At 49.4% G+C, this 26,348-nt stretch overlaps 1 protein-coding gene across 1 annotated transcript in view; it reads left to right on the top strand.

Annotated features, from left to right (window-relative positions):
• Positions 1 to 26,348, top strand: part of ABCA13 (ATP binding cassette subfamily A member 13) — a 396,806-nt gene that overhangs the window by 126,474 nt on the left and 243,984 nt on the right. Inside the window, exons 27-30 of the mRNA XM_045052108.1 lie at positions 4,219 to 4,358; positions 18,789 to 18,902; positions 22,008 to 22,098; positions 25,558 to 25,734. Of these exons, the coding sequence (XP_044908043.1) occupies positions 4,219 to 4,358; positions 18,789 to 18,902; positions 22,008 to 22,098; positions 25,558 to 25,734 (522 nt within the window). The remainder of the gene's footprint in view (positions 1 to 4,218; positions 4,359 to 18,788; positions 18,903 to 22,007; positions 22,099 to 25,557; positions 25,735 to 26,348) is intronic.

Below are 26,348 nucleotides of genomic sequence, written 5' to 3' on the forward strand. Positions count from 1 at the left end.
TTGCATCTTGGCCACGAGCCCTGCTCTGTGCTGAATGTTCGGTGTGAGGGTGGGCGCATACTGGCAAAAAGTGGTCCCCCTCCACCTTCTCAGCTGTATCTCTCCGCTTTCACTGAGGCCGCACATGAGGACGTGGCTGGTGGCTTTGGAAGCCCCTGGCGCCCACCCACACCAGCTGATCTTCTCCCTGTGTCGTCAGGGAAATGACACAGGTCTTCTTGTATCCGTGTCTTAGATGAGAGCATCGTGATTCAGAGATAAGATCACATGGCCAAAAAGCCATCACTTGTTCAGGGGTGCGGGGCGCCGAACCCCACAAGTGTACTGGCACGCTTAGTCTGCCTTTCTAATTAAAACATAGCCACTTTTTTTTTCTTAATTTTTAAAAAACTGTTTGTTTTTGAGAGAGAGAAAGACAGAGCATGAGTGGGGGAGGGGCAGAGAGAGAGGGAGACACAGAATCCAAAACAGGCTCCAGGCTCTGAGCTGTCAGCACAAAGCCCAACGTGGGGCTCGAACTCCCAAACTGCGAGATCGTGACCTGAGCTGAAGTGCGATGCTTAACCGACTGAGCCACCTAGCAACCCCAAAAACATATCCACTTAAAGTAGGGCCAGGAAGTCGCTTATCCATCCGCAGTCCTTTGCCACCGAGTCTCACAGAAGACAGATTTGTAGGTGGCCGCATACATTTCTCCTTGTTGTAGGATCTCACCACGTTGCAGGGACCAAAATGGTGCTCTTGGTCTCCGTGCCTGGACCCCCTCAGTGGTACTGGTCAGCTGGGGCTCTCCAATGGACCAGGGTGTCAGGGATGTCTGACTCTGGGGCTCCCAGTCCTTTTAAAAGGGTTTACCTGATTGCTCAGCCAGGATCATCTTCTTTTTGAGAAATGCCAGGTCAGCTGATTGGGGACCTTATTTACAGCTTCAGCATTCCTTCACCATGCCTGGGAAACCCACCCAGGGGATGGCATCTGTCATTCCCAGCTCCCGTCCGCAAGTCAGGGGATGAACGCCAGGGGCCATGTTGGGATTCTGCCTACCACCTGCCCCCGATATATATACAAAATATATTATATTACAAATTATGTCTTATATACTTACATATATAAAACATGCTATATATTACAAATTATGTATTATATATTTGTATATATTTCTTTAATTTGAAAAATGTAAATCTAAATCTCTGTCTACGTACCATGTGCATGGGGTGGAGAGAGTCCTGGCAGGACCAGGGAGGAGGAGGAGGGGGCATTTTGTGGAGCTGGAGGCGTAAGGTGTGAAGCCACCTCACAGCAAACTCAGAGACAGTGTGTTCGTGTGCTCATCAGCGAGTGGATAGTTCAGGTAGTTCCAGATACAACATGATTTGGCAGTATAAACACATTAATGTTGTTAATATCTGATAATTTTTGTTGTCCACTTCTCTAATTCTCATGTCTTCTTTTTTTTCTTGCACTTGGGTTTCTTGAGGATTTTTTATTTGCTCATGAAATCTAATCATCCATCCTTCCATCCATTCCTCCAGCAATCTATTAATTCATCCATTTATTCTTCCTTTCTTTCTTCCATCCATCCATCCATCCATCCATCCATGCATCCATCCAACCATCCACCTATCCATCCATCACACATCCATTGACCCATCCATCCATCCATCCATCCATCCACCTATCCATCAATCCATCCATCCACCCATCCATCCACCCATCCATTGATCCATCCATCCATCCACCCATCCATCCATCAGTCCACCCATCCATCCACCCACCCATTGATCCATCCATCCATCCACCTATTCATCCATTTGTCCATCCATCCACCCATCCATCCATCAGTCCATCCATACATCCATCCACTCACCCATCCACCCATCCATTGATCTATCCATCGATCAATCCATCCATCCACTCATCCACACATCCATCGATCCATCCATTGATCCATCCTTCCATCCATCCATCTGTCCATCCATCCACCTGTCCATCCATCAGTCCATCCATCCACCCGTCCATCCATCAGTCCATCCATCCATCCATCCATCCATCCATCCACCCACCCATTCACCCATCCATTGATCCATCCATCCATCCATCCATCCATCCATCCATCCTTCTGTCTATCTTTACATCTCTCCATCCTTCCATCCATCATTTAACCATCCATCCTTCCATCCATCCCTCTAGCTATCCATCCATCCTTTCATCCATCCATTGATTCATTCATTCACACACTCACTCAACCATTCATCTGTCTAGTTATTTAGCCACCATTGAGGACCAGTCTTTCTTAGTGCTTTCATACATGGTATTTCAAATGATTGTCACACTCACCACAGACGATATTAGTACCCTCATCTTCCAGAAGACATGCTGGAAGCTCAGAGAAGGGTAAATCACTTACCCAAGTTCACACAGCTCACAAGTGGCAGATGTCAGGATTCCTGGTTTCAAATTTTTTGTTCTGTACATAAAGATGGTTATGTCTTTTCTGAAATGAAAATTGTTACTGTTTACATCAAGCTGATAATTTGAAATATAACTTTAAAAAATATCAATGAGAACAACCTTTATAATTAATGGTTTAAAACTTCATTGTGTATCCATGCTCTTAATTTATATCTCAGGGAGTTCTTTCTATCAATTTTATTGTCCTTGTTGAATAAAAAAACATTTTTCTTTCCTTTTCAAGTGGACAATTTGGGAAGATGAAATTAATAGTGGAAGTGATCACAACAGCAATATTCATACCTTGGGTGTTAGGAATCATGGTATCAAAGCTAAGATACTTCCATTTTTTAAAATTATTTTTTAATGTTTATTTAAGAAAAAAAAATTTTTTAATGTTTATTTTTGAGACAGAGAGAGACAGAGCATGAGCAGGGAAGGGGCAGAGAGAGAGGGAGACACAGAATCTGAAGCAGGCTCCAGGCTCTGAGCTGTCAGCACAGAGCCTGACGCGGGGCTTGAACTCACGAATTGTGAGATCATGACCTGAGCCGAAGTCGGACGCTTAACCGACTGAGCCACCCAGGTGCCCCTTAATGTTTATTTTTGAGAGAGAGAGGGAGAGACAGCATGAGCAGGGGAGGGGCAAAGAGAGAGAGGGGGATGAAGAATCCAAAGCAGGCTCCAGGCTCCGAGCTGTCAGCACAGAACCTGATGTGGGGCTCGAACCCACAGACTGTGAGATCATGCCCTGAGCCGAAGTTGGATGCTTAACTGACTGAGCCACCCAGGTGCCCTGAAATATTTCCATTTTAAATGTTCGCTCCAGGAGTAAAAGAACCAGTTGTACTAAAGTACTCACCACTATTTTAAAACCATATATAAGAATCAGTCACTAAGCACTATGGTGATGAAGGCTCTACCCTCATTAAGCACCTATTCGGTTAGACAGGTTAGTTGAGTAAGCCCTCAGTTGAAACCAGTTAGCACCACAGCAATGATGAAAGCCACCTTGAGGAATCAAGGGTGGAGTGAAAAGAAGGTGACTTAATATATCAAAAACAGTAAGTTCAACACTTCTGTGTAGGTGCAGGGAAGAAAATTCAGTAACAAGATATGAAGCTAATTTCATAAGAAGAACCTAATTCTGTTCTCAATCCTGTAAGTGTTGACAGTTTTCTAGATTAAAGATCAGGTGCATTTCTTTCTATTACTTATTTTCAGGTGTCTTAAGGATGACTTAGTTTGGACACGTGAAGGTCATGCTTTCCTTTCTTTTAAAGCATTGAAGCAAGGGGCGCCTGGGTGGCTCAGTCGGTTAAGCATGTGACTTCGGCTCGGGTCATGATCTCACCGTTTGTGGGTTCGAGCCCCGCATCAGGCTCTGCGCTGACAGCTCAGAGCCTGGAGCCTGCTTCAGATTCTAGGTCTCCTTCTCTCTGCCCCTCTCCTGCTGGTGCTCTCTCTCTGTCTCTCTCAAAAATGAATAAACATTAAAAAATTAAAGCAAAAACAAAAAACCCCCCAAATATTGAAATAAACATGGTGTCCCGAAATTTCTTCTGAGACAAGAGGCACCAAAGGCAATGACAAGAAAAATTCTTGTGGAATTTACTGCCCAAATTCAGAATTGTGGCATGAAAAATGTATCTAGATCAGTCATTGAAAAGTGATGCATCATGGATATGTAAATGAGGGTTACTATTAGCCTGGGCATCCCCTATCGTGAGTAATTTTTTGTTTGTTTGTTTGTTTAAATTGTGGCAGCACCATTTTGCTTGAACCTCTATCAGGAAATTCTACAGTCTCCAAATGGCGCTTTGGTGTGGTCCTTCCTAAAACCTGTATTACATGGAAAAATACTGTACACACCAAATACTCCAGAGATTAATGAGATCATTGGAAAGGTAAGTCTGAATGAATGAGGATGTTGTAGATCGGGAAGAAATCTTTAAAGCTCCATAACGTTCTATAGATTGGAATGCAGATGTTTTTGTGTGTTGAGTACGGTCCATCTTGGCCTTTTCCTGCCCTTGCTGTTAACCTTGGTTGGACGTGCCAAGGGGTCTCTCTCCTGGGGGACACTTTGGGGGCAGGAGGTATTATTTGGAGCAGGTGCACTGGAGCAGGTGTTATGCTTGGTGCACCTGGTGCTTAAGGAAGAGTCAGACCCCACCTGTGTGTAGTCTCGGCCTGGTGAGGGACGTGTCCCATTTGATTGTGAGGCTTTGGCGGCCTCACCCTGTGGAAGAGAAGCTGGAGGGGGGGGCGGGCAGCTCTGCCTCCCCAGGAGCAATGCCAACACCGCAGGGCTCTGTTTTCCCTCTCGTACCGCCTCCCACCTGTACGCTATGGGACTCGGGATGGTTCACGGGCACACTTTGTTCCGAGAGGATTGTGCTGTACCTTGTGTGGTCTTGTTTTCGTGTCTGGGGGTGGCTCGTGAGGAAGCCTGCAGGCACCTTGAGGGGAGTTTCACAGAGAACACGCGAACCGTCTGATCCAATGCTCAGACCAGAAGAAAAGCCAGGTTGTACTGGTGATGAATGTTCCAGCTTCAAGTAGTACTAACGTGAAAACGAAACAGTTAAGCACTGGTGGTGGTCGTACGAGGAGGTGCGTTACTTTTGGTCCAAGTGGACTTTGCACATCCCCGTGGTCGCCATGAGAACGCCCCAAAGCTCCGTCCCCCCGTGACACGGCTCAGGGGCTGTCTTTGTCTCCATGCACTCTGAATGTGGCCCATAACTTGTTTTCATCTGGAAAGCATCATCTCGGAGGGGTATTTACTGAAACTCTGACTCTTGCAGTGAAATGATGTTAATCTCGATAAACAGCAGGAGTGAGTCTTTTCACAGCTACTCCTGACAGGCCCGGAGCCAACGCCAAAGTTATTCCAGATTCCCTTCGTGATTAAGCTTTTAAGGGCTGTGTGTTTTTTTTTTTTAAGGAATTTCATAGCAAATGACTCTCTAGAAAGCTTTCTCGTAAATTTCAGTTGTTTAAAAAGAAGCTGTGAGTTTCTTTTTTTGATTATATGTTATATATTCATGGTATTCGTAATACATGTGTTCTAGTGTTACAGGAATTAGTGTCACAGCTTGCACTTCTGAAGAGCTCACCCTGCGGTGGGGAACGAGGAGACAGAGAAGCGAAGGAATAAGTTAGATGTGATAGGAGGCGTGTGTTCCGTGTGGCAGGATGCAGAGACCTGAGCTGCTCCTCGAGGACGGAAGGGTTTGGAAAAGCCTTAGGAGGGCAGGGCGTGTCTGCCTCTGTCAGGCTGGGGAGCCGGGACAGAGGTATGGGGAGGGATTGAGCCCCGTGCATTCTGAGAAAAATGAAAATTCTTTCTGTTTTTTTTAAAGTGTATTTATTTATTTGAGGTGGAGGGGGGAAAGAGGCAAAAAAAGAGGGCGAGAGAGAATCCCAAGCAGGCTCCACGCTCTCAGCCCAGAGCCCGACACGGGGCTCAATCCCCATGAACCGTGAGATCGTGACCTGAGCCGAAACCAAGAGTTGGACGCTCAACAGACTGAGCCCCCCAGGCGTCCCTGAGAATAATGAAAATTCTGGAGAAACCAGCAATTTCCCTGATTCTTGCTCCTCCCATGTGAGATTTTATAGGCAGTACCAGGAGCTGGCGTCCTTCTCATGCGTCCAGTGTGACTGGCGACTTTGGATGTGGACATCCCGGTTTGCACTGATAAGGCTGCCTTTCTGGCATCGTAGGCAGGGTGCATTATTCTCGCAGTCAGCCGCGACTGTCTGGCTTCCTGAACATTGGATGTGGTCAGTAGACGCTTGGTCTCAAGCCCCACCTGGCTGGAGGTCCCAGAAGCTTTGGCACCTGTCATGTGAAGCAACATCGGTTCTATGTTGTAAACTGTTTAGTACTTCGTCTTATTCTCTGCATCACTTTATTTTTTTTTTAACGTTTATTCATTTTGAGAGAGAGAGAGAGAGAGAGAGAGAGAAAGCATGAGTGGGGGAGTGGCAGAGAGAGAGGGAGACACAGAATCTGAAGCAGGTTCCAGGCTCTGAGCTGTCAGCACAGAGCCCGACGCAGGGCTTGAAGTCACGAACCGTGAGATTGTGACCTGAGACAAAGTCAAACTCTCAACCGAATGAGCCTCCCAGGCACCCCCAGAACAGATTTTTAACAGCAATATTGTGACAAGGACTGTTCAGCCTCCTAGCACCTCGGTGTGAAGTGGCCACCATGTCTTTAGGAGAGGGTGTTAATTTCACAGGGTTCATCCTTGGACACTGAGGGAGGCACCCAGGACCGTGATGGAGGTGACACAGGCAAGGCTGGGGGGGGGCGCCCTCCCTGTTCCCTCCCTCTGCGTGACCTTGGGCTTGTCACTCTCCCCGTAGAGACCTCTTCCTCCATCAGCAAAATGGAGGCACGAGCAAGCTCCGGGATTTCATCGGGGAGACTTGTTCGTGGGGACACACTGCGGTCCATGGCGTCCTTACCATGCGCTTCTTTGGCTGGGCTCTCTGACGGGTGTGTCCCCAAAACCATCTGCACCCCCTTTGAAAACACTTCCCACACCCCAAGAACACAACGGCTACGATATCTAGGGAAGACCCAGCTCGTTCTGGGAGAGTGTTTACATGTGGATTGATGGTATTTCCACGTTATTATTCGGGAGATCCCAGTCCATCAGTGCGCTCGTTTAGTTTTGTCGGTCAGAATTGTGTTTGGTTTGGGGGCACCTGGGTGGCTTTTGATTTCAGCTCAGGTCGTGATCTCGGTTCATGAGTTCAAGTCCTGCGTTGGGCTCTGTGCTGACGGCTCAGAGCCTGGAGCCTGCTTTGGATGCCCCTCCCCTGCTCACGCTCTGTCTCTCCTCTCTCTCAAAAATAAATAAGCATAAAAAAATTTAAAAAAAAGAATTGTGTTGGTTTTGGCCCCAGGTTGATACAAAATTAAAGAACAGAGTGAAGACAACACATGAGCTTTTATTTTTTTAAAAATTTTTAAAATGTTTATTTATTTTTGAGAGAGAGGCGGGGGGGCGAGCAGGAGCAGAGAGAGAGGGAGACAGAGGATCCCAAGCAGGCTCTATAGTGAGAGCGGAGAGCCCAATGTGGGGCTAGAACCCATAAACCGAGAGACCTTGACCTGAGCCGAAGTCTGACGTGTAACTGACTGAGCCCCCCAGGTGCCCCAACACATGCATGTTAAGAGAGATTATAAAAGTGAAAAAAACGAAAACAGATACAAGAATTAGATTTTACGTCCACGATAAGTAGCCTGTCAGGAACGGCATCGTGAGCTCAGGGTGCACACGTCAGCCACCCACCGGTGTCCTTCCCGATGGGACGCCAGCCTGCTACACTCAGCACCGCGCTCTCCCCAGAAAAGTCATCTGACTCCCTGTGCTCCATTTCCTTTTACCAAACGGGCTAAAAATAACTCTCTTGCATGGCATGCAGTCCAGAGGATCGGAACGAAAAATCAGAAATGACACTTAGGGGGCGCCTGGGTGACTCGGTTGATTAAACGTCCGACTTCAGCTCAGGTTATGGTCTTACAGTTCGTGAGTTCGAGTCCCGTGTCAGGGTCTCTGCTGTCAGCACAGAGCCGGCTTCGGATCCTCTGACCCCTTCTCTCGCTGCCCCTCCCCCACTCATTCCATCTCTCTCTCTCTCTCTCTCTCTCTCTCTCTCTCTCTCTCTCACTCTCTCAAAAATATTTAGAAAATAGCAAACAAATGTAGTCCTGGATCTTCTCTACTGACGTGATTTCTGAAGGACATTCTGACCGTGTTCGCCGGGTCCTGGGGAGGGTGAAAATCACCCTAGGAAGCAGGCAGAGGGGGCTGGGGGGCTGGGGATTCCCAGCTGGGGTGGGGCCCGGCGATTTTGTCCCCAGAGGACCTGTGGTACTATCTGGAGTTGTTTCTGGTGTCATGACCAGGGCGCTGCTGGTGGGGGGAGGGGGGAGCTCCTGGCACCCAGTGGGTGGAGGCCGGGATGCCGCTGTGCACCCCGAAATTCATAGGGCAGCCCCTGCTGTCATGGGGGAGGCTTGTCTGGTGTCACTGGTGCTGAGGAGGAGAAACCGCAAGATGAAAGGTGTCTAGACAGGGTGGGAGCCCAAGGGAGGAGAGGACAGAGGAGGGACAGCCTGTGCTCAGAGTGTGAGCCCAGGCTCACCCAGGCTATCCTGTCCTGGTGACGGTGCTCAGCGGGGGCTGGCTGTGGGCCGAGGGGGAAGCCGAGGGCACAGAGCACTTGGCCTTACCCCTGTGTGTCTCAGAACAGGTTGTCACTGCACAAGCTGGCCCCGGGGCACCGTGGTGGTCAGGCGGGGGCAGGCGTAGACTAGCGTCTCCCAGCATGGGGGGGAGGGAGCCAGGCTTTCCTGATGTCTGTGTCCTGAGCTGAGGTTGGTGGCCAGCTGTGTGCCTGCAGCTCCAAGGGGCAAGGGGGGCCTCAGCCCCAGGGTGGCCTCAGCCCGGTTGGAGCCCCGTGGCCCGGGCCGGGTGTCTGAGAGCAGGAGCTGAGATCAGATGTGTTTGTTGTATGGACCACCATACCCAGTGCCCAGTATCACAGTGGGCAAATGGTTGTTGAATGAATCACACAATACTCATTATATGGCTCTTGTGCCCATTCTGTCGAAGACTTCCCTGAATTTACGTATACCCGGGACAGGATAATCTCTGGGCCAAGCCCTGTGCCCTCCCTGCGTCCGGTGACTCTTCCTTCCATCACGGGGGCCGTTGTTCCCGGGCACAGGTCAGCGGTAGTCCCGCCTGAGGTTGGCAGCGGTCTGCTCTGGGTATTACTTACCCTGATTGACCCCTGGCCAGGCCCCTGGCGTGGACCATCTCACTTACCCCTCAAACAAACGCTGGTGGAAGGAACTCATACCCATTATACAGAGAGGAAAACCACAGCCTGGAGAGGAGATGTTACAGAGCTGGAAAGTGGGGGGAGCTGGAATTCAGGCCATGTGTGTTACTCTGAAGTCTTTGACACACAGCCTGTACGAGCTTGCACGTAAACCGGCCAGGAGACTTGGACAAGAGATTTGTTTTCTCCCAGGCCTGGAGGCTGCAAGTACAAGATCAAGGTGTCCACACGGTTGGTTCCTCCTGAGGCCTCTCTCTTGGGTGTGCAGATGGCCGTTTTCTCCCTGTGTCATCACATGTTCGTCCCTCTGTGCGTGTCTGTGTTCTGACCTCCTTTTCTTATAAAGGCCCCACTCTTGGGTCGCCTCGGTGGCTCAGTCGGTTAAGCGTCTGACTTCGGCTCAGGTCATGATTTCACAGTTCGTGGGTTTGAGCCCCGCGTCATGCTCTGTGCCGACAGCTCAGAGCCTGGAGCCTGCTTTGGATTCTGTGTCTCCCTCTCTGCCCCTCCCCCGTTCTCTCTCTCTCTCTCAAAAATAGATAAACATAAAAAAAAAATCCTGCTCATTAAGGGTTAACATGTGACTTCATGTTGACTTTATCCCCCGTTTTAAGACTCTTTCTCCAAAAAGAGTCACATTCTGAGGTCCTGGAGGTTATGGATTTTGGGAGGACACAGTCTAGCATGAACACTGACACTTTCTTTTACCACTTGAAAATGGAAATGTGTGGAGCCATGTAGGAAACTCGCCAACTCTGGCCAGTTCTGGAATCACACGGAAGGGAGGTTAATTTGCTAATGAGCGCATGAACACGGGCCTTGATTCTGCAAAGCAAGAGACGCACGGAGGCAGGTTCCAGGGCCGCTCCAGTGACATCACCTGGCCCTGGGGTCCCCCCAGATACTCTTCCTTGAACCCTGTCACTGTGAACTCGCTCCCGCGGCAGGGTCCAACCAACCTCACTCGTCGGTGTTACCTGCACAGCCTGCTCATGACAAGCTGCTTGTAGGCTTGTTATGAAGAACCCACTGAAGTGTGCAGACCTTAGTTTCCAGGGCCGGTGGGAGGAGGAGAAGATAGGGTTCAGATCGGTTTTGTAATTAAAACACTTCCCCTAAAAGTGGAACTAGTGACACTTTCCCTGGGTCCCTGGAGGCCCCCCTCTCTCAGAGAACCGAGACTCGCTTTTATTCTGACAACAGTTTGCTCTCAAGTTCTTGAAGCAGCCGTGAAGCCTCGGTGTGGGTCCCGCTACTTTGGGCCTGAGCAAGTTTCCGGAGACCAAGGGCAGCTGGTGGCCTGGCAGCCGGACGTGCCGGCTGCTCTGAGATGGAGACCCAGGCCCAGGGGTCCAGCAGTCCCCGGGCTGTGAGCAGTGTCCCCAGCAGGGCTTGGTGCCGGCCACGTGAGCCCGGGAGGGAGAGCCACGCAGGCCCCACTGTCCCACTTGCTGACTGTGGCCACTCTGTGGTCCTCGTGCAGAGCCCCACGTCAGACTCAGGGCGACAGCATCGGCACCCTGCCTTGACCCCCCAAAGCCCCAGGGTCAGTTTCTGTGGCTTCTCACCTCTGTCAGCTCTGCAAGCCTACAGTTTTTCTTTTGTTGGGTATCAGACCACGTTTAAAACTAGTTTTTGGTGTTTGGAGTGATTTTGACATAGTTGCATTATTGGCGCCCCTGGGTGGCTCAGTCGGTTAAGCATCTGACTTCAGCTCAGATCACGATCTTATGGTTCGTAAGTTCAAGCCCCGAGTTGGGCTGTGTGCTGACACCTCACAGCCTGCTTGGGATTCTCTCTCTCCCTGTCTCTGCCCCTCCCCCACTCACGCTTTCTCTGTCTCTCAAAAATAAATAAGCTCAGGGGCGCCTGGGTGGCTCAGTCGGTTAGGCATCCAACTCTTGGTTTTGGCTCAGGTCATGATCTCACAGTTCGTGAGTTTTGAGCCCCGCATCGGGCTCCACGCTGACAGTGTGGAGCCTGCTTGGGATTCTCTCTCTCCCTTTCTCTCTGCCCCTCCCCCTCTCACTCTCTCTGTCTCTCTCAAAATGAATAAACTTGAAAAAAAATAAACTTAAAAAAAAAAGAAATTGCATGATCTTTCCTTCTTAGTTTTATTCACGGAATACACATTTTTGCTGTTTTCTGAGCACGGTGTCTGTCTGGTTATTTTCCAGTGTGTCGGTCAGGGTCCAATCAGAAGAAACAGCAAGGAAGGTTGAAATGAAAAATCACGACTGTAACAAGAGCTTAGAGTCCCAGGGGGTTGGTTAAGGATGTGAAGAATAAAGGCCCGGGGCAGACCCTCACCGGGGGCTGGCAGGACCTCGGGGGGGCAGGAGGAACCACCCTGGAAATGGCCTCCCCACCCAGGGTCAGGGTCCAGACCCCACTGGGAGGAACACAGCTGTGGTCAGCTGGGTGCAGAGGTCACCGGGGGCCCTGCTGGTGATGCCGAGGACCTGCACTTGTGGGTGCAGGGGAACCCCTATGCTTGGCCACTCTGCAGAGCTGGACCGCGGCACAGCCGGGGAGGTCATCGTGGGGATACCGCACCCCTGGGAGGGGCGAGTTCTCGGACACCTGCTGAACCGTGGAAGGAGGGACCCTAGGGACATTGCCTTCTCTATCCTGCTTTAAAATACTTGCCAGATCCTTCCGACGTCTGATTTACCTCAATATAGACACCAGTTAATTGCTTTTCTTTTTTCCTTTTTTTTCCATGTTTATTTATTTATTTTGGGAAGGAGGGGCAGAAAGGAAGAGAGAGAGAGAGAGAGAGAATCCCAGACAGGCTTCGAGTTGTCATCGTGGAGCCTGATGTGGGGCTCGATCATGACCTGAGCTGAAACCAAGAGTTGGTTGCTTAACCAACTGAGCCACCCAGGCTCCCCCCAGTTAATTGCTTTCCGTATTCAAGGTGTGATTTTCTGGTTCTTTGTGTAGAGGGCGATTTTCACTTGTGTTGTGGGAACTGGGGGTTTTCTGTCAGGAGATTGTAAAAATGTTTTATTCTTGCCAGAAGTAATGTCCCTCAGGTTTAACAAAATACAGGTTTCAGCCTCCCTGTGGTTGTGGTTAGAGGGACAGTTGAATCCTAGCAGCCTCTGATAGGCTGGCCCCTCTGCTGCATCTGGGGCTCCCCTGGCCCCTGATGCTCCTGCCTGAGGGTGGTTTGTCCAGGCCCACATGCTTCCAGATGCTTCTGGGGGGGGGATGGGAGTTTGTGGTCGGGAGCCCTCTTGTTGGGGCCAGGCCACTTGTCCCTGTACCTCCTGCTTGGTGACTGTGCGGGGTGTGTGTGCTGAGATCGTCCACGCGGGACCCTCTGTCGCCTCCACCCTGCCCTGGGGTTTCCTGGGCTGCTTCTCTGCAGTGAGGGTCCTGACTGATCCTTTTTGTTGATGTTTCAGCAGGATTCCTGTCCATCGTGGGAGGAGTGAGCCTCCCGGCTGCGTTCTGCTGCTGGCTTGTTGGCTGGGGAAATGCAGGGTGTGGGTCAGCTTCTGTTGAGTGGGGGTCAGAGGGCACCCTTCTGCTGATATTGTCCAGTCCTGGGGAACCGACTGGCTTGCTTCCTCCTTCCTCCTTTTAGAGTTCTCTATGGACACCTCTTGCATTGTTTCCAGAGGGTACGGCAGTTCAAGCAAGGAGACAGGGACTTGTGGACACAAGTCCCCTTTTCTGAGTCCTTTTGACATGAGTCTGCTTATCTCTGCTGGGTGCCTGCTGGGTGTTCCAGGCCCAGCCCTAGGAGCAGCCGCTTCTCCAGCAGGTTCTAGTCTCGCGCTCTCAGTGCTGGAGAGGTGCCTTGCTGTTAGTCCCTGTTTTCCACCTCCTCAGTCGCTGGACACAGCACACGTTCTGTTCCTGCCTGAAGGTTTTCTATGGCTTATCCGTAATTTGTCATGTTCCTTACAAAAATATATTTCACTGAGATTTTAAAATCTAGGGTCGCAGAGATAACATTCTTTTGCTTTAAAACATTTCCTCTGTAGGGGCGCTGGGGGACTCAGTCAGTTAAGCATCTGACCGTGGCTCAGGTCATGATCTCGCAGTTCGTGAGTTCGAGCCCCGCGTCCGGCTCTGTGTGGACAGCTTGGAGCCTGGAGCCTGCTTCGGATTCTGTGTCTCCCTCTCTCTCTGCCCCTCCTCACTAGCACTCTGTCTCTCTCTTTCTCAAAAATAAATAAAAACATTTTTAAAAAATTATATTAAAAAAAACATTCCTCTGTATGTGTTATAGGGATTTTCCATACTTGGGAGGTTTATTTTCTAATATTATCAAATTAAATTATTAAATTATCTATTATTCAAACATCAGTGTTTCCGATTGTTTTGAATATTTAAATTCACACCAATATTAAGGTTTAGATGCACTCTAATATATTGATTAATATTAAATAATTTAAAATTAAACTCAGTGGAGATCTGTATACTTTGTTGTATGTTTAGGAAACTAGCTCATTTTCTCATTGTTTTTCTTTTTCTCCACGTCATTTCTTTTTAAGTTTTAAAAACATTTATTTATTTACGTTATCTCTACCCCCAAAGCAGGGCTCGAACTCACAACCATGAGAACTAGAATCACACCCTCCACCACTGAGCTAGCTGGGTGCCCCTGAAGTCATTTCCTTTTAACATTTATTTTTATCAATTTCTTTTGGCTTTCCTCATATTTGTTGTATTACTGTACTATGTTGACTAAGTTTTGGTTTTTAATTGGTAACAAACTTACTGGAGTCTGCAATTTGGTTCTATCTAGCATGTTGTTATGGCTAATATCTTTATTATTGCCTATGTAAACACTTCCTAAGTAATGTCCTATAACTTAAGAGTTATTTGTATTATTTAAAATTTGCAACTCGTTAAATTAAAAGGTGTTCACACGGGGCACCTGGGTGGTTCAGCCGTTAAGCCTCTGACTTTGGCTCAGGTCGTGATCTCACAGTTTGGGAGCTCGCACCCCACATCGGGTGAGCACGAGCCCCGGGTGAGCCTTGCTTCTCTCTCTGCCCCTCATGGGATTCTCTGTCTTCCCTCTGCCCCCTCGTTCACTTGGACCCTCTCTCTCTCTTTCTCTCTCAAGAAAAGACCAGTGTTCACACAAACTTTGGCTAAGAATTTCTAATTTCATAACACACACCTAAATGATTTATATATTTTGGGATTTTATTGTATGTTAGTTTCAATAAATTTTCTTCGGCATTTGAAAAGCAAGGATATGTATGTATACAGAGGATAAAATAGGATATTTTAACTAATTTAGGTAGCAATAACTAGTCATACAAAAAAGATGTACAATTTGTATTGGGACACCTGAGTGGCTCAGTTCCTTGAGCACCTGCCTCTTGATTTCGGTTCAGGTCACAATCCCAGAGTTGTGAGATCCAGCCCCGTGTCGGGCTCGTTGCTGAACGTGGAGCCTGCTTGGGATTTTCCCTCCCCTCTGCTTCTCTCCCTGACGTATGCATGTACACGCGTGTGCACATGATCTGTCTCTCTCAAAACAAATAAGGGTATATATATTTATAAACTTACCAGATACCTATGTAAACATACATATATATTTGGTGTGTCTGTGTGTGTGTTTGTAGAGTTAAGACTTTTCAGATCTCATGTGGTTGCATCGGGAACGCCATCCAGCCCCGGCATGTGGGTGTGCAGTTTGGCTGCTGCCGGGGCTGTTTACTGAGCACTTATTATGGCCCAGACCTGGCCCTGAGACACTGTCACGTACCCTAATATCACCACCTCTGCTAACCCCATTCCTCTCGGAGCCTGAAGCCGACGGTTAAGCAATGGGGCTTAAGGCCAGGCAGCAAACAAGGGGCAGAACTAGGGTTGTAACCCAGACAGGGGCTCGTTCGTGACTTGACTCTTCAAGGACCGTCTGCCTGGTTGCGAAGGGCTCCTGGTATTCAAGTGTTACCATGTTCCTTTCTTGTTTCTGGTCATTTTTACTTCATATATTTTGATGCTATGTTCCTGAGTGCATAAATGTTAATCGTTGTAAATTGTAATATTTTTTCAGAATAAAACAAATTTTGTTCTTTTAAAAAAAATGTTTATTTTTTAGAGAGAGGGGGAAGGTATGAGTGGGGGAGGGACAGAGAGAGGGGGACAGAGGATCCGAAGCAGGCTCTGCTCTGACAGCAGAGAGCCCCATGTGGGGCTCGAACTCACGAACTGCAAAATCATGACCTGAGTTAAAGTTGGACGCTTAACAGACTGAGCCTCCTGGGCGCCCCAAACCTTGTTCTGTTTATTCTTTTTACTGCAAATTTTCTTTTGTCTGTTGTTACCATTTCTAGCTTTTTTTGTTTTGGCTTGATATTTAAATCTTTTGTTTTTAGTCCAATATAAAAATCCAGTTGGCTTTGATAGCATTGTGCATAATCTTAATCTTAATTAAGAAAAAGGTTTTGCTTACTTTGTTCATAGCTATATTTCTAGCACCTGGACCTGGCTTACAGACAATAAATATAGACACTTCCTCAATCACTTAACCAACTGGGTCTGAGAATCTCCATCCTAATTGGATGTTTGGACCTATTCATAGTTATTGTTGTGAATGGCACGTCTAGAGTTATTTTTTCATTCTCTGTTAGTTTTAAAATTTATGCTTGTCCTTGTGGTTGTCTTTTTTCCTCTCTTTTGCCAAAGAAATCTGTTTTTCTCCCTTCTGTTTTTTTTTTTTAAAGATTTTATTTTTACGTGATCCCTACACCCAATGTGGGGCTCAAACCCACAACCCCGAGATTGGGGGTCGCAGGCTTCACGGCAGGCGCCCCTTCCTTCTGTCTTTTTAACGTGTGCTTACCTGTTACAGTTAATGCTGTGTTTCTTACTGGGGTGGGAGTCCCAGTTCGCCTGCGTGCGTCTGTACCTGCCTGTCACCCTGTCTGTCGCCGAGGGAGCCTGAAACCCTATGGGTTTCTAGCATGATGCCAGTTACCTCCGTAAAAGTTAGCAACTGGGGGTTCTAATTTCAGTTATAACCTTCCTACTATAACTTTATGATTGTTACACTTAAGTTTCAAGAATCATTGTTGGCATCTGGATTAAACTTAGAACTTTGTTAGCCATTATTTAAAATCAGTTCTCTGTGTGAATGCTTTCATGGCTCATCTCCATTTCGATCATATTGGGAAATTTCTATTCTTATATTGTTGACTTAACTTATACTCAGGTTGTCTTCAAGTGACTGTTGGGACCGTTCACAGGTAGCTGAGGTTCTTTCTCCTTGGGTGTCCGAAGATGGCTTTCTGGGGCTCCCCCCTTTGCATCATAGCCTGGCTGACGGAGGAATTCTTGGTTTATGTTGTCTCTCTCTCAGGACTATAGAATGTGCTTCATCGTCCACTGACCTTTAATTTTGCAGAGAAGCTATCTGAAACGACATGAGTTTTTTTTTTTTATTCCTTCTGAAGAAGCTTCTTGTGAACTCCTTGGGCGCCTGGTGGCTCAGTCGATTAAGCATATGACTCTTGATTTCGGCTCAGGTCACGATCTCACAGTTTGTGAGTTCAAGCCCCGTGTTGGGCTCTGTGCTGACAGCGTGGAGTCCGCTTGGGATTATCTCCATCTCCCTCTCTCTCTATGCCCCCCTGCCCCTTTCTCAAAATAAATACACTTTAACATAAATAAATAGTTTAAAAATTAAAAAAAGAAGTTTCTTGTGAACTCCTCGATGCATATATATTCATTCAGTTAGAATCCCAGATCTGACGAGGTACGTGATTTTGTTTATTATCAGAAAGGCTCCAAAACGTGCAGACTCAGGGATGTTTGTGACCAATGGTGATTCCTGACCCCGCTCTGGCCCCTTCCCTCTCCTGGGATTTGCCTCCTCTTTGGCTTAGATCTTTAGCATCTGTCCTAGATCCTGGTTTTACTTTTCTTCCCCTCTGTCTCGCACCTGCCCTCTGAGGGCCAGGATGGCGTCATAGGTTGGTTCTGTGCGGAGACTGTCCCTGTTGCTGGTTCCAGAACACTGCCCGTCTGCCACCCGCTGGCTCTGGGTTCAGCCGCCCGGTGGTCAGCCCTCAGGTGGCGGCTCCTTAGCCCAGACGGCTCCTTCTTATCGCCACCTTCTCCGCTCTCCTTGACCAGCCGTGACAATATGGAAAATATGAAGCAGACATTGCCTACATTTTCTCCTCTCTTTCATGAAGTCACCTCCAGCCAAAGACCTTTCTGTCTCCTGAGTCATAGTTGGCCTCCTCTCTTGACCAGGAGGATCATTTCACAGGCCCCAGAAGCAGAGGACTGCGTTTACCCAGCGCGGGCAGGCAATAGCAAGTGTGTGAGTCCTGGGGGCCCAGGTCCACACGCAGACAGAGTGAGACGTGTTTCTGCACCTATTCACATGGCTGGCAGCCAAGTCCCAGGAGGAGGGGCTCCGGGCCGGGCTGGGGGGATAGGGCCGCGACCTGTGGACACCCCAGCTGTGCTGCGGGGGGCGCTCCTGCCCCATCTTTGGGCTGGGAGTGTGCTTTCCTATCTTTTCCGGGATGGCTGGTTTTCAGCTTCTGACCTGGGATGACCCGGGGCATTAGGAGGGTCTCCTGGTGACCCCAGGGATGTGTGGTTGGACTCTCCCAGGCCCTCCATACTAAGCCTTCTCTTTGGCATTTAGACTATTTTCAGTATTAAAAATATAGTAACATTCCATGGACATTTTCATGGAGATACCTTTATATTTCATTCATTTATTTTTAAATGTTGATTCATTTTGATAGAGACAGAGAGAGCAAGTGGAGGAGGGGCAAGAGAGAATCTCAGTCGGGCTCTGCACTGTGAGCCCAGAGCCTGACACGGGGCTTGAACCCACAAACTGTGAGATCATGAACTGAGCTGAAATCGGTCGCTTAACCAACTGAGCCACCCAGGCGCCCCTATATTTCATTTAAATCATTTCTTAGGATAGAGTCCTTTTATCTTTAGGGAAAAAAAGACATGGGCATTTTTTTTTTGTGGGTCAGTGACTCAAGATTTTTATGATTCCAAGCTATTTTACACGAATCTTGGGTTTATTTGCTCTGCCAGCAGCAATAAATGATCCAATACGACCAGTTGTGCTGTATCTTCAACAGCGCTGGGTGTCGTAGAACAAATACACGGACATTACCTGACAGCTTATTTTCAAGGAGATGTGGGCAAACATTATTTTGTTTAGCCGGTACGTACTGGCGACATTGGCCGTTCCCCTCTGTGAACTCAATCCTGGGAGCACCACGGTGAACAGATGGGTCGCACCTGAAGAGATGAGGGCACCAGAGCCGGTCCCCTGGTGGGGGGACGTGTCGGTCGGCCTGCCCGTGGCCTTGGCACGTCTTTGTTCTGCTGGCCAGTCCTGTCCTGTGGCCTCTCTCCCCTGCTGTAGCTGCACAGTCCCTAAGAATCTTCCTGAGGTGGCCCAGCAGAACTAGAGACATACCCAGGTTTGCTTTCCTTTGCAGGCAAATTATACTTTTCATTTCGTGGACAAGCTGAAGACTTTAACAGAAACCTTGCTGGAAGTGTCCAGCGTTTTTCAGAGTGGAGGGAGTGGCCAGATGCTCAGCAAACTGCAGGTGAGTGGTGGCTTTGCTCCTAGAGCACCTGCTAGGGCGCGTCTGTGAAATCAGAGTGGCCCCTTCGAAGACCCCAAGAGCCCCTTGGGTGTGCTTGTTGGTTGACTAATCACGTTGACCTCACGTTGTTGTGAGGCAGTTTTGTGAATTACCAAGGGTTTTATTCATGCCGGATGTCACTATTATGAGCATGGTGAATAATTTATTAACACTGGCCCATTCTTTCAATTCCATAACTTAGATGGAGGCATGATTTTGTACCTTAATGCTCCTTTGAGTGGTTTGCGTACTATTCAACTCTGGGTCTACTTAAAGGATCAGTTATCACTCCCTGACATTCTGTATCGAGAACCTAAAATATTCCAGAATTCGGGGGCTGTGGTTTAAGATGGCCAGCTCCTGCAGAGCCCCACAGCCGTGAACTTCAGAACTTTAAATGAGGTAGGCCACATAATAACCAGGGGCCATTTGAAAAAGAACCCTAACTCACCTGAAGTCTGATAGCATGAGAAAGTATGCCTGCATTTTCATTCCTGTTCCACCTGTTTCTTACACACCAGGTGAGTAGGTCAGGGCGATTCACAGCATGGATTCAGGAGCCAGCTTGTCTGGGTTTGATGCCCAGTTGAGCTGAGCCTAGCACTGCTGTGTGATCTTGGACTGGTCACTGAACTTCTGTGTGCCTTGGGTTTCTTATCTGTGCTGTGAGGAAATAATCGTAGTTACAAGCTGTAAATCACTGAGGGCCTGGGAGGCACTTGGAATAGTGTTTGCCACGCAGAAAATGCTTCTGTGGGGCCTCCCACAGTGGGTGCTAAGATGGGAGAATTTTATTTATTTAGTTTTCATTTTATTTTATTAAAATTTGTTTTAAGTTTTATTTTGAGAAAGAGAGAGAGAAAACATGAGCAGGGGAGAGGCAGAGAGAGAGAGATGGAGAGAGAGAGAATCCCAAGCAGGCTCTGAGCTGTCAGCACAGAGCCCTCACGGGTCTTGAACTCACGAACCGTGAGAACATGATCTGAGCTAAAATCAAGAGTCAGACACTTCACCAACTGGGCCACCCAGGTGCTCCCCAATGGGGGAGAATTTTATTATGGGAGAGGGAGGCAAAGGGTGCTGGGGAGCCCGGGAGCATAGGCACCTGAGGACATGCAGGTCTGACCCTGGGACCCAGAGAGGGAGGGAGGCTGGGCGGGAGCATCCTAGCTGGTCCTGCAAGGTAGTGAATACACTGCCCAGAGCTGCGGTCAGTTTTCCCCGGGGAATCCTGTGCCGGGGTCCTGCGGCTGCCTGCAGTGGGCCCGGGGGTGGTGGTCGTGGCCCCTGACAAACCCAGGTGGTTTCCGAGCCCAGCAGCGGCCGTCAGTTCTGTCCTGGTCTTTGGAGGTCCACGACTCTGGTTCTGAGGGCGGCCACCACCGTGCGACTGCCGGGGCTATTGTCGTATTCTTCTTTGACTTGTCTGCTCGTGGATTAGTTTGTTTATACGGGGTCAGTAGGCTTTCTCTGTAACGGGTCAGATGGCGGATGATGTAGGCTTTCCTAAAGTCTCTGCTGGGACTGGAAATTACACACCGCATCGTAAGCAACAAAGGGAGCGTCTGCAGAGTCTCGTGAGGATGTGACCAGGTGCCTGACTGTCCCTCGAACCACACGGCTCCTTGGAGAAGTCCTCTGATGGTCCGCCATCTGCCAGGCAGTCACGTTAGCAGCGCAACTCTTTCCTCGATCTGACTCTGCCACCAGCGGCTTAGGCTAGTGCCTTTGCTGGCGACTGAGGCCTGGACCTCCTTCCCGCTCAGTTAAGAGTGAGTGATCTCCTCTCGGAGATGTGGCCGAGGTTCAGGGACTAACACACAGAAAGTGCCCACCCTGTGTCTGCCATGTGCCCGACAAAAAATATGTAAGATTCCAAAAAGAAGCGCACACCAGGGTTTCGTACTGAAATCCTGTCATCCGTAGACACGTCGATGAAATGGTCACATCTCTGGGGTGGGTGTGAGAAGTCAGAGAGCTCGATGCAGAAGGTAGACCACGTTCAAGAACTCCTTATCAGGAGTTCCGAGTTGTAAGGTTGTGCGCTAACAAAATGTCGGGGTCACATATAAATATTCTCTAGTGAATGGACACGTTCCAGAATTAGTCCCTGTTCCTCTAGCCTCCCCCGACCCCCCCCACCAACCCTCACCGCTTAATCCTGGCGCTGGCCTCACGGGATTTTGTCCTCTGTCTGCTGTGGACTGTTGGGTGTTGTGGGGGGCAGTAGTATACAAGTCAGTGCATGCCCACTTCAAGATCAAGAGGCAAAGTTTCATGAAATCACCTTGGAGGGGGCGCCTGGGGGGCTCAGTCGGTTGAGCACCTGACTCTTGGTTTATGTTCAGGTCACGATCTCAAGGTTCGTGAGATTGTGCCCCACGTCAGGCTGCCCGCTGTCATCTCGAAGCCTGCTTGGGATTCCCTGTCTCCCTCTCTCTCTGCCCCCTCCCTCCCATGCTCTCTCTGTCTCTCTCAAAATAAATAAATAAGCATTAAAAAAATCACCCCGAAGAGCCCTCCGTAGGGAAACCATTGACAAAGGAGAGGCAAAGCCATCAAGATGTAAGAGGGGTCGCAGCGATCATGATATGAAAGTTTCTCCCGAAGATGAGGTTTGGTTGCCGAAGGATTAAGAGGATTCAAGGGACGCAGAAACCCTTCCTCAGTGCTTTTCTGACAGTGGCCCCCTCTTTACAGCTGGCCTGTGGAAAAGACCCTGTTAAGGATCTGATACAAAGGGTCACCATACCCTTTTGTTAGAAAATTTTGCTGGAAGGTCACACTGAGTTCATTCTTGGTTTTCAGAGATTAGTGCGTGACTTCAGTTACAAGCTGAATTGTCACAATTGTTGCTTTTGGTTTTCAAGATAAAATTGTCATCAAATGTTAGGCCCTTATTTACCATGATCTTTAGAACCTTTTTTTTTTTTTTTTTACCATGATTCACTTTATGCGTCCTTGTCTTGTATACTGAAACTTGGAGTTAACCTCACAAGTATTTTTCATTGAACAATAATTGAGGAAATGAGGTTATTTTTGTGAAGCTGTGTTATTTCCCTTTAGGCAGCCCTGAGAAACAAATTCATAAGAAACTTTGTAGCAAGCCAGCTGCGCATTGATGTAGACAAGCTGATGGAAAACCTCCGGACTTACGGTAAGTGGGTGGGTGTGCGGGTGTAAGCCGGTGGGCGTGTGCGTGTAATTGTGCGAGCACGCGTGGGCGTGTACGTGGGTAGGCGTGCAAGCTGGAGGCCAGGTGTGCAAAAGCATACGTGGGCAGGTGTGCAATGTAAGTGTGCGGGTGTGCGAGTGCACACGATGGGTGTGTGAGTGTACAACGGTGGGTGTGGCAGGGTCCGCTTCCCGATTGGCCCGCCGCCGGGGTGCTCATCCTCCTGCCTCTAAGTTCCGGGGTGACACTGTCCAGTCGCTCTTCCCCTCGGGTTTCTGGTTTCTCGTCCACAAGACTAGAAATGCTCTCGTTTGTTCATCCCTGCGGTTTTCTGATTTGCCGAGTCGGGGATTGAGTAGCAGGGAGCGCACTTGGAGAGGAAGGCTTCTGATACCAAAGGCAAGAATTCTGAGACTTCAGATAAATTTATGGAACGAGGGAGCGTTCCTGAGTCAGGAGCTGACGGAAAGCAGGTGCGTTGATTGGAAGATTTGGAGCTGAGGCTAGAAGGTTCTGTCAATCAGCGGACGGTTGTATTGCCTCCGTAGTTTGTCAGTGCATGAATCCATTTGTTTGTTTCTTTTAAGTTTATTTGTTTTTGAGAGAGAGAGAGAGAGAGAGAGAGAGAGAGAGAGCACGTGCAGCAGAGGGGAGGGGTAGAGAGAGAGAGGGAGACACAGAATCTGAAACGGATCTGCGCGGATAGCAGAGAGCCTGATGCGGGGCTCGAACCCGCAAACTGGGAGATCATGACCTGAGCTGAAGTTGGACACTTAACCGACTGAGCCACTCAGGCCGCCCCGCGTGAGTTCATTTACTGAGCGAGCGCACAGGAGAGTCAGGTTCTGTGCCGGGATCTGGAGACCCTGCCCCACCATCCTGGGCGGGGCGCAGACGGCCGTGTCAGGACCAACGGCTCTGAGGTGGATTCAGGCCCCGCCTGGTGTGTCCCAGGGGTGCTCTTAGGAGCCCGGCCTGGCCGGAGGCAGGATGGGAATAGAGGAAGGACCCGAAGGGAAGGGGGGCGTCACTGGATCCTGGCACTCTGCCCATGAGCGGGAAGGGGCTGGTGTCCACCTGCATCTGGAGGTCAGCGGAGGGCCAGGCATTGTAGGGGGCATGATATTTCCCTCTTATGACAAAAAAGTTTGGTGAATTTACTGCCTTAGAAAAATTAATGTGGGGCGCCTGGGTGGCTCAGTCGGTTCGGCGCCTGACCTCACCTCGGTCATGATCTCACGGTTTGTGGGTTCGAGCCCCACATCGGCTCGCGCTGGGCTCTGTGCTGACAGCTCAGAGCCTGGAACCTGCTTTGGATTCTGTGTCTTCCTCTCTGCCCCTCCCCCACCCGCACTCTGTCTCTCTCTGTCTCAAAAAGGAATAAACTTAAAAAAAAAGGTTAATGATATTTTAAAATAAATGTTACTGCCTTAAGTCATTTTTCAAGTAGTTAAAACACACTTTTTAAAAAATAAAATAGTTTCTGGGGCACGTGGGTAGCTCAGTCGGTTAAGCGTCTGACTCTTGTCTTGGCTCAGGTCATGCTCTCACGGTTCATGCGTTCGAGCCCTCTATCGGGCTCTACGTTGACAGCAAGCAAACTACTTTGGTTTCTGTCTCCCTCTCTCTGCCCCTCCCCTGCTCTTTTTCTCTCTGAAAAATAAATAAATAAACATTAAAAACGCTAAAAAAAGGAAGTAGTTTCTGGACGGCTGTATATAACAGAGCCTGCGTGTGGTGCTGTTGGGCGGGACCGTTGTGGCCTCAGACGGTTTCTGTCTGGAACAGAGGCTGTCATTACTCTGCGAGGGTGGTAATGGTGTTGACCCAGAGCCCTCACTGATTCTGATCGACTTTTCCCTAAAACGAATTTCTATCAAGTGGGTGGAGCTTTTCCTACAGATGAATCAGGACCCAGAGTGTGGAATTCTCAAGGAATTGTCAGAGCCATAAAGTGTGTGTGAGTCCTCCGTTCTTCCTGCCCGACCCCGGAGTAGATTGAAGTATTCTTGTCCATACGGATGTGGATGGTTGGCCTTCACTCCTGGCCCGCACAGCCCTCTGAACAGGCCCCGTGCGAGTGGGGGGGCGTGCTGGGGGCTCAGACACACTCTAAGATGCAAATCTCCTTTTGTAACTCCCTAGGTAGAGAATTCACTCACTTTTCTCCACACATCCTTTTATTTAAAAAAAATTTTTTTTAATGTTTATTTATTTTGAGAGAGAGAGACAGAGCACAAACGGGAGAGGGGCAGAGAGAGAGGGAGACGCAGAATCTGAAGCAGGCTCCAGGCTCTGAGCTGTCAGCACAGACCCTGACTCGGGGCTCGAACTCACAGACCATGAGATCATGACCTGAGCTGAAGTCGGAGGCTTAAATGACTGAGCCCCACAGGCGCCCCAAGTCTTTCATCTTATGAATCCTGAGCAGTCTGGTGTCTGGGGGTCTCCTGAGGAGTGAGGCCGTGGGGGACGCAGTGGTTCTCCTGACTGAACTGCAGGCACATGGGCCCCGCCCTATGGTGACACTGTGACATTGGCCACTGTGGCAGGTGTGATGGCATCTCCTGTACAGAATCGTGCACAGGGCAGGCCTGTGGGATTCAGTCCCCTCCTTCCCACCCATCCCCCACCCCCCCCAACTCCGTGCCTGCTGAGCCCATCTGGACTCCCTTCCTGCTTGGCGCTGAGTTCTGGGTGTTCTTCCCACGGCTGTGTCCTTTGGAGTCTCCACGTCTCTCTCTCTCCTGTGGTCTGGCTCCTCTTTGAAGCCAGAGCAAACCAAACGTCCTGAGTCCTCCTCGGCGTGTTGTCCTGACAGACGTTGCATGCGTGGGTTCTGGAGCCCACACGGGCCACTTTGAATCCCCAGCTCTCTTTCCACTGCAAACGCGCAGACCTGGACAGAGCACAGCAGGATCGGATTTTCCTCTGTGTTCCTTGATCACCGATGGCGGTTCTCGCAAAGTGCATGTGACAAAGCGAGCGGTTGTCACAAAACACCTGCTATTGGGGTGAATGCACGTTTTCTAGAGTTCCTTGCCACCAGGTTGGAACATTAACTTTTTTTTCCGGGTTCCATGTGCGAGGTCTCCTGTGTTGCTCACAGGCTTGCCACTGGAGCTTTCTTCTGCGTGGCCAGTTGCCCTGTGTCCTCTGGCCACTGCCCTGTGTCCCCTGGCCGCTGCCCTGTGTCCCCTGGCCGCTGCCCTGTGTCCCCGGGCCGCGGGCTCGCCCTCTGTTCTTCCACGGTGAAGCAGAACCAGCATCATGGGACCGTGGTCACTAGGTGGAGTAGATCCTCAGCAAAGAGGTGGCACAATTTGCACATGAACAGAATGTGGCTATTGAGTCATTTTTTCCACGGAGGGACTTTTTTCCCTTCGTAAGCCCTGGGCTGAGAGGAAAGTTGCAATGTCCTGTTACGCTTACTGTCCTCAGGAGTGAAGCTGGACGAGCTGTTTGCCCATGGGGACACCGGGCATCTCCGTGTCCTGGGCCGTATCTTGGTCAACCTGTCCTCCTGCGTGGTGTTGAACCGCTTCCAGGCCCTGGAGTCTGTCGCCAGCCTGGAGTCGAGAGCCCTTGAACTCATGCAGCAGAATGACTTCTTGGCTAGTGAGTATTCAGTGAAAACACACGCGCATGCGGGCCCGGCCCCAGTCGCCTGCTGTGTGTGTATTCGTCCCTAAATGCGCGTGACAATGGCTCAGAAAGACAAGAAGTCGTTTCCCGGTAAAATACACCGAGTGGAAAGACTCCCCTTGAGTTGACGGGAAGACAGGCTGCATACGGGGCTGCTGGCCTCACATCCTGGGCCCCACGCTACTCACTGCATCCGTTGTTACTGGTTTATGGTGTCGTTTGATGGTTACATCTCGTGTGATAAATTTTATCTTTCTGATTAAAGTTATGCTCCGATTTCCTCATCACTTTGTAAAAAAATTTTAGTTTTAATTTTATTTATTTATTTTGAGAGAGAGAGAGAGAGAGAGAGCAGGGGAGGGACAGAGAAAGAGAGAGAGAGAGAGAGAAAGAGAGAGAGAGAGAATCCCAAGCAGGTCACAAGCTGTCAGCACAGAGCCTGATGTGGGACTCGAACTCATGAACTGTGAGATCATGACCTGAGCTGAAACCAAGACTCAGATGCTTAACCGACTGAGCTACCCAGGTGCCCCTTCCTTATCATTTGACGTCCTGGGGCTGGGCCAGGGGACAAGACAGCAGCCAAT

This window comes from Felis catus, chromosome A2 (assembly GCF_018350175.1).
Source record: "Felis catus isolate Fca126 chromosome A2, F.catus_Fca126_mat1.0, whole genome shotgun sequence".
NCBI classification, from domain to species: domain Eukaryota; kingdom Metazoa; phylum Chordata; class Mammalia; order Carnivora; family Felidae; genus Felis; species Felis catus.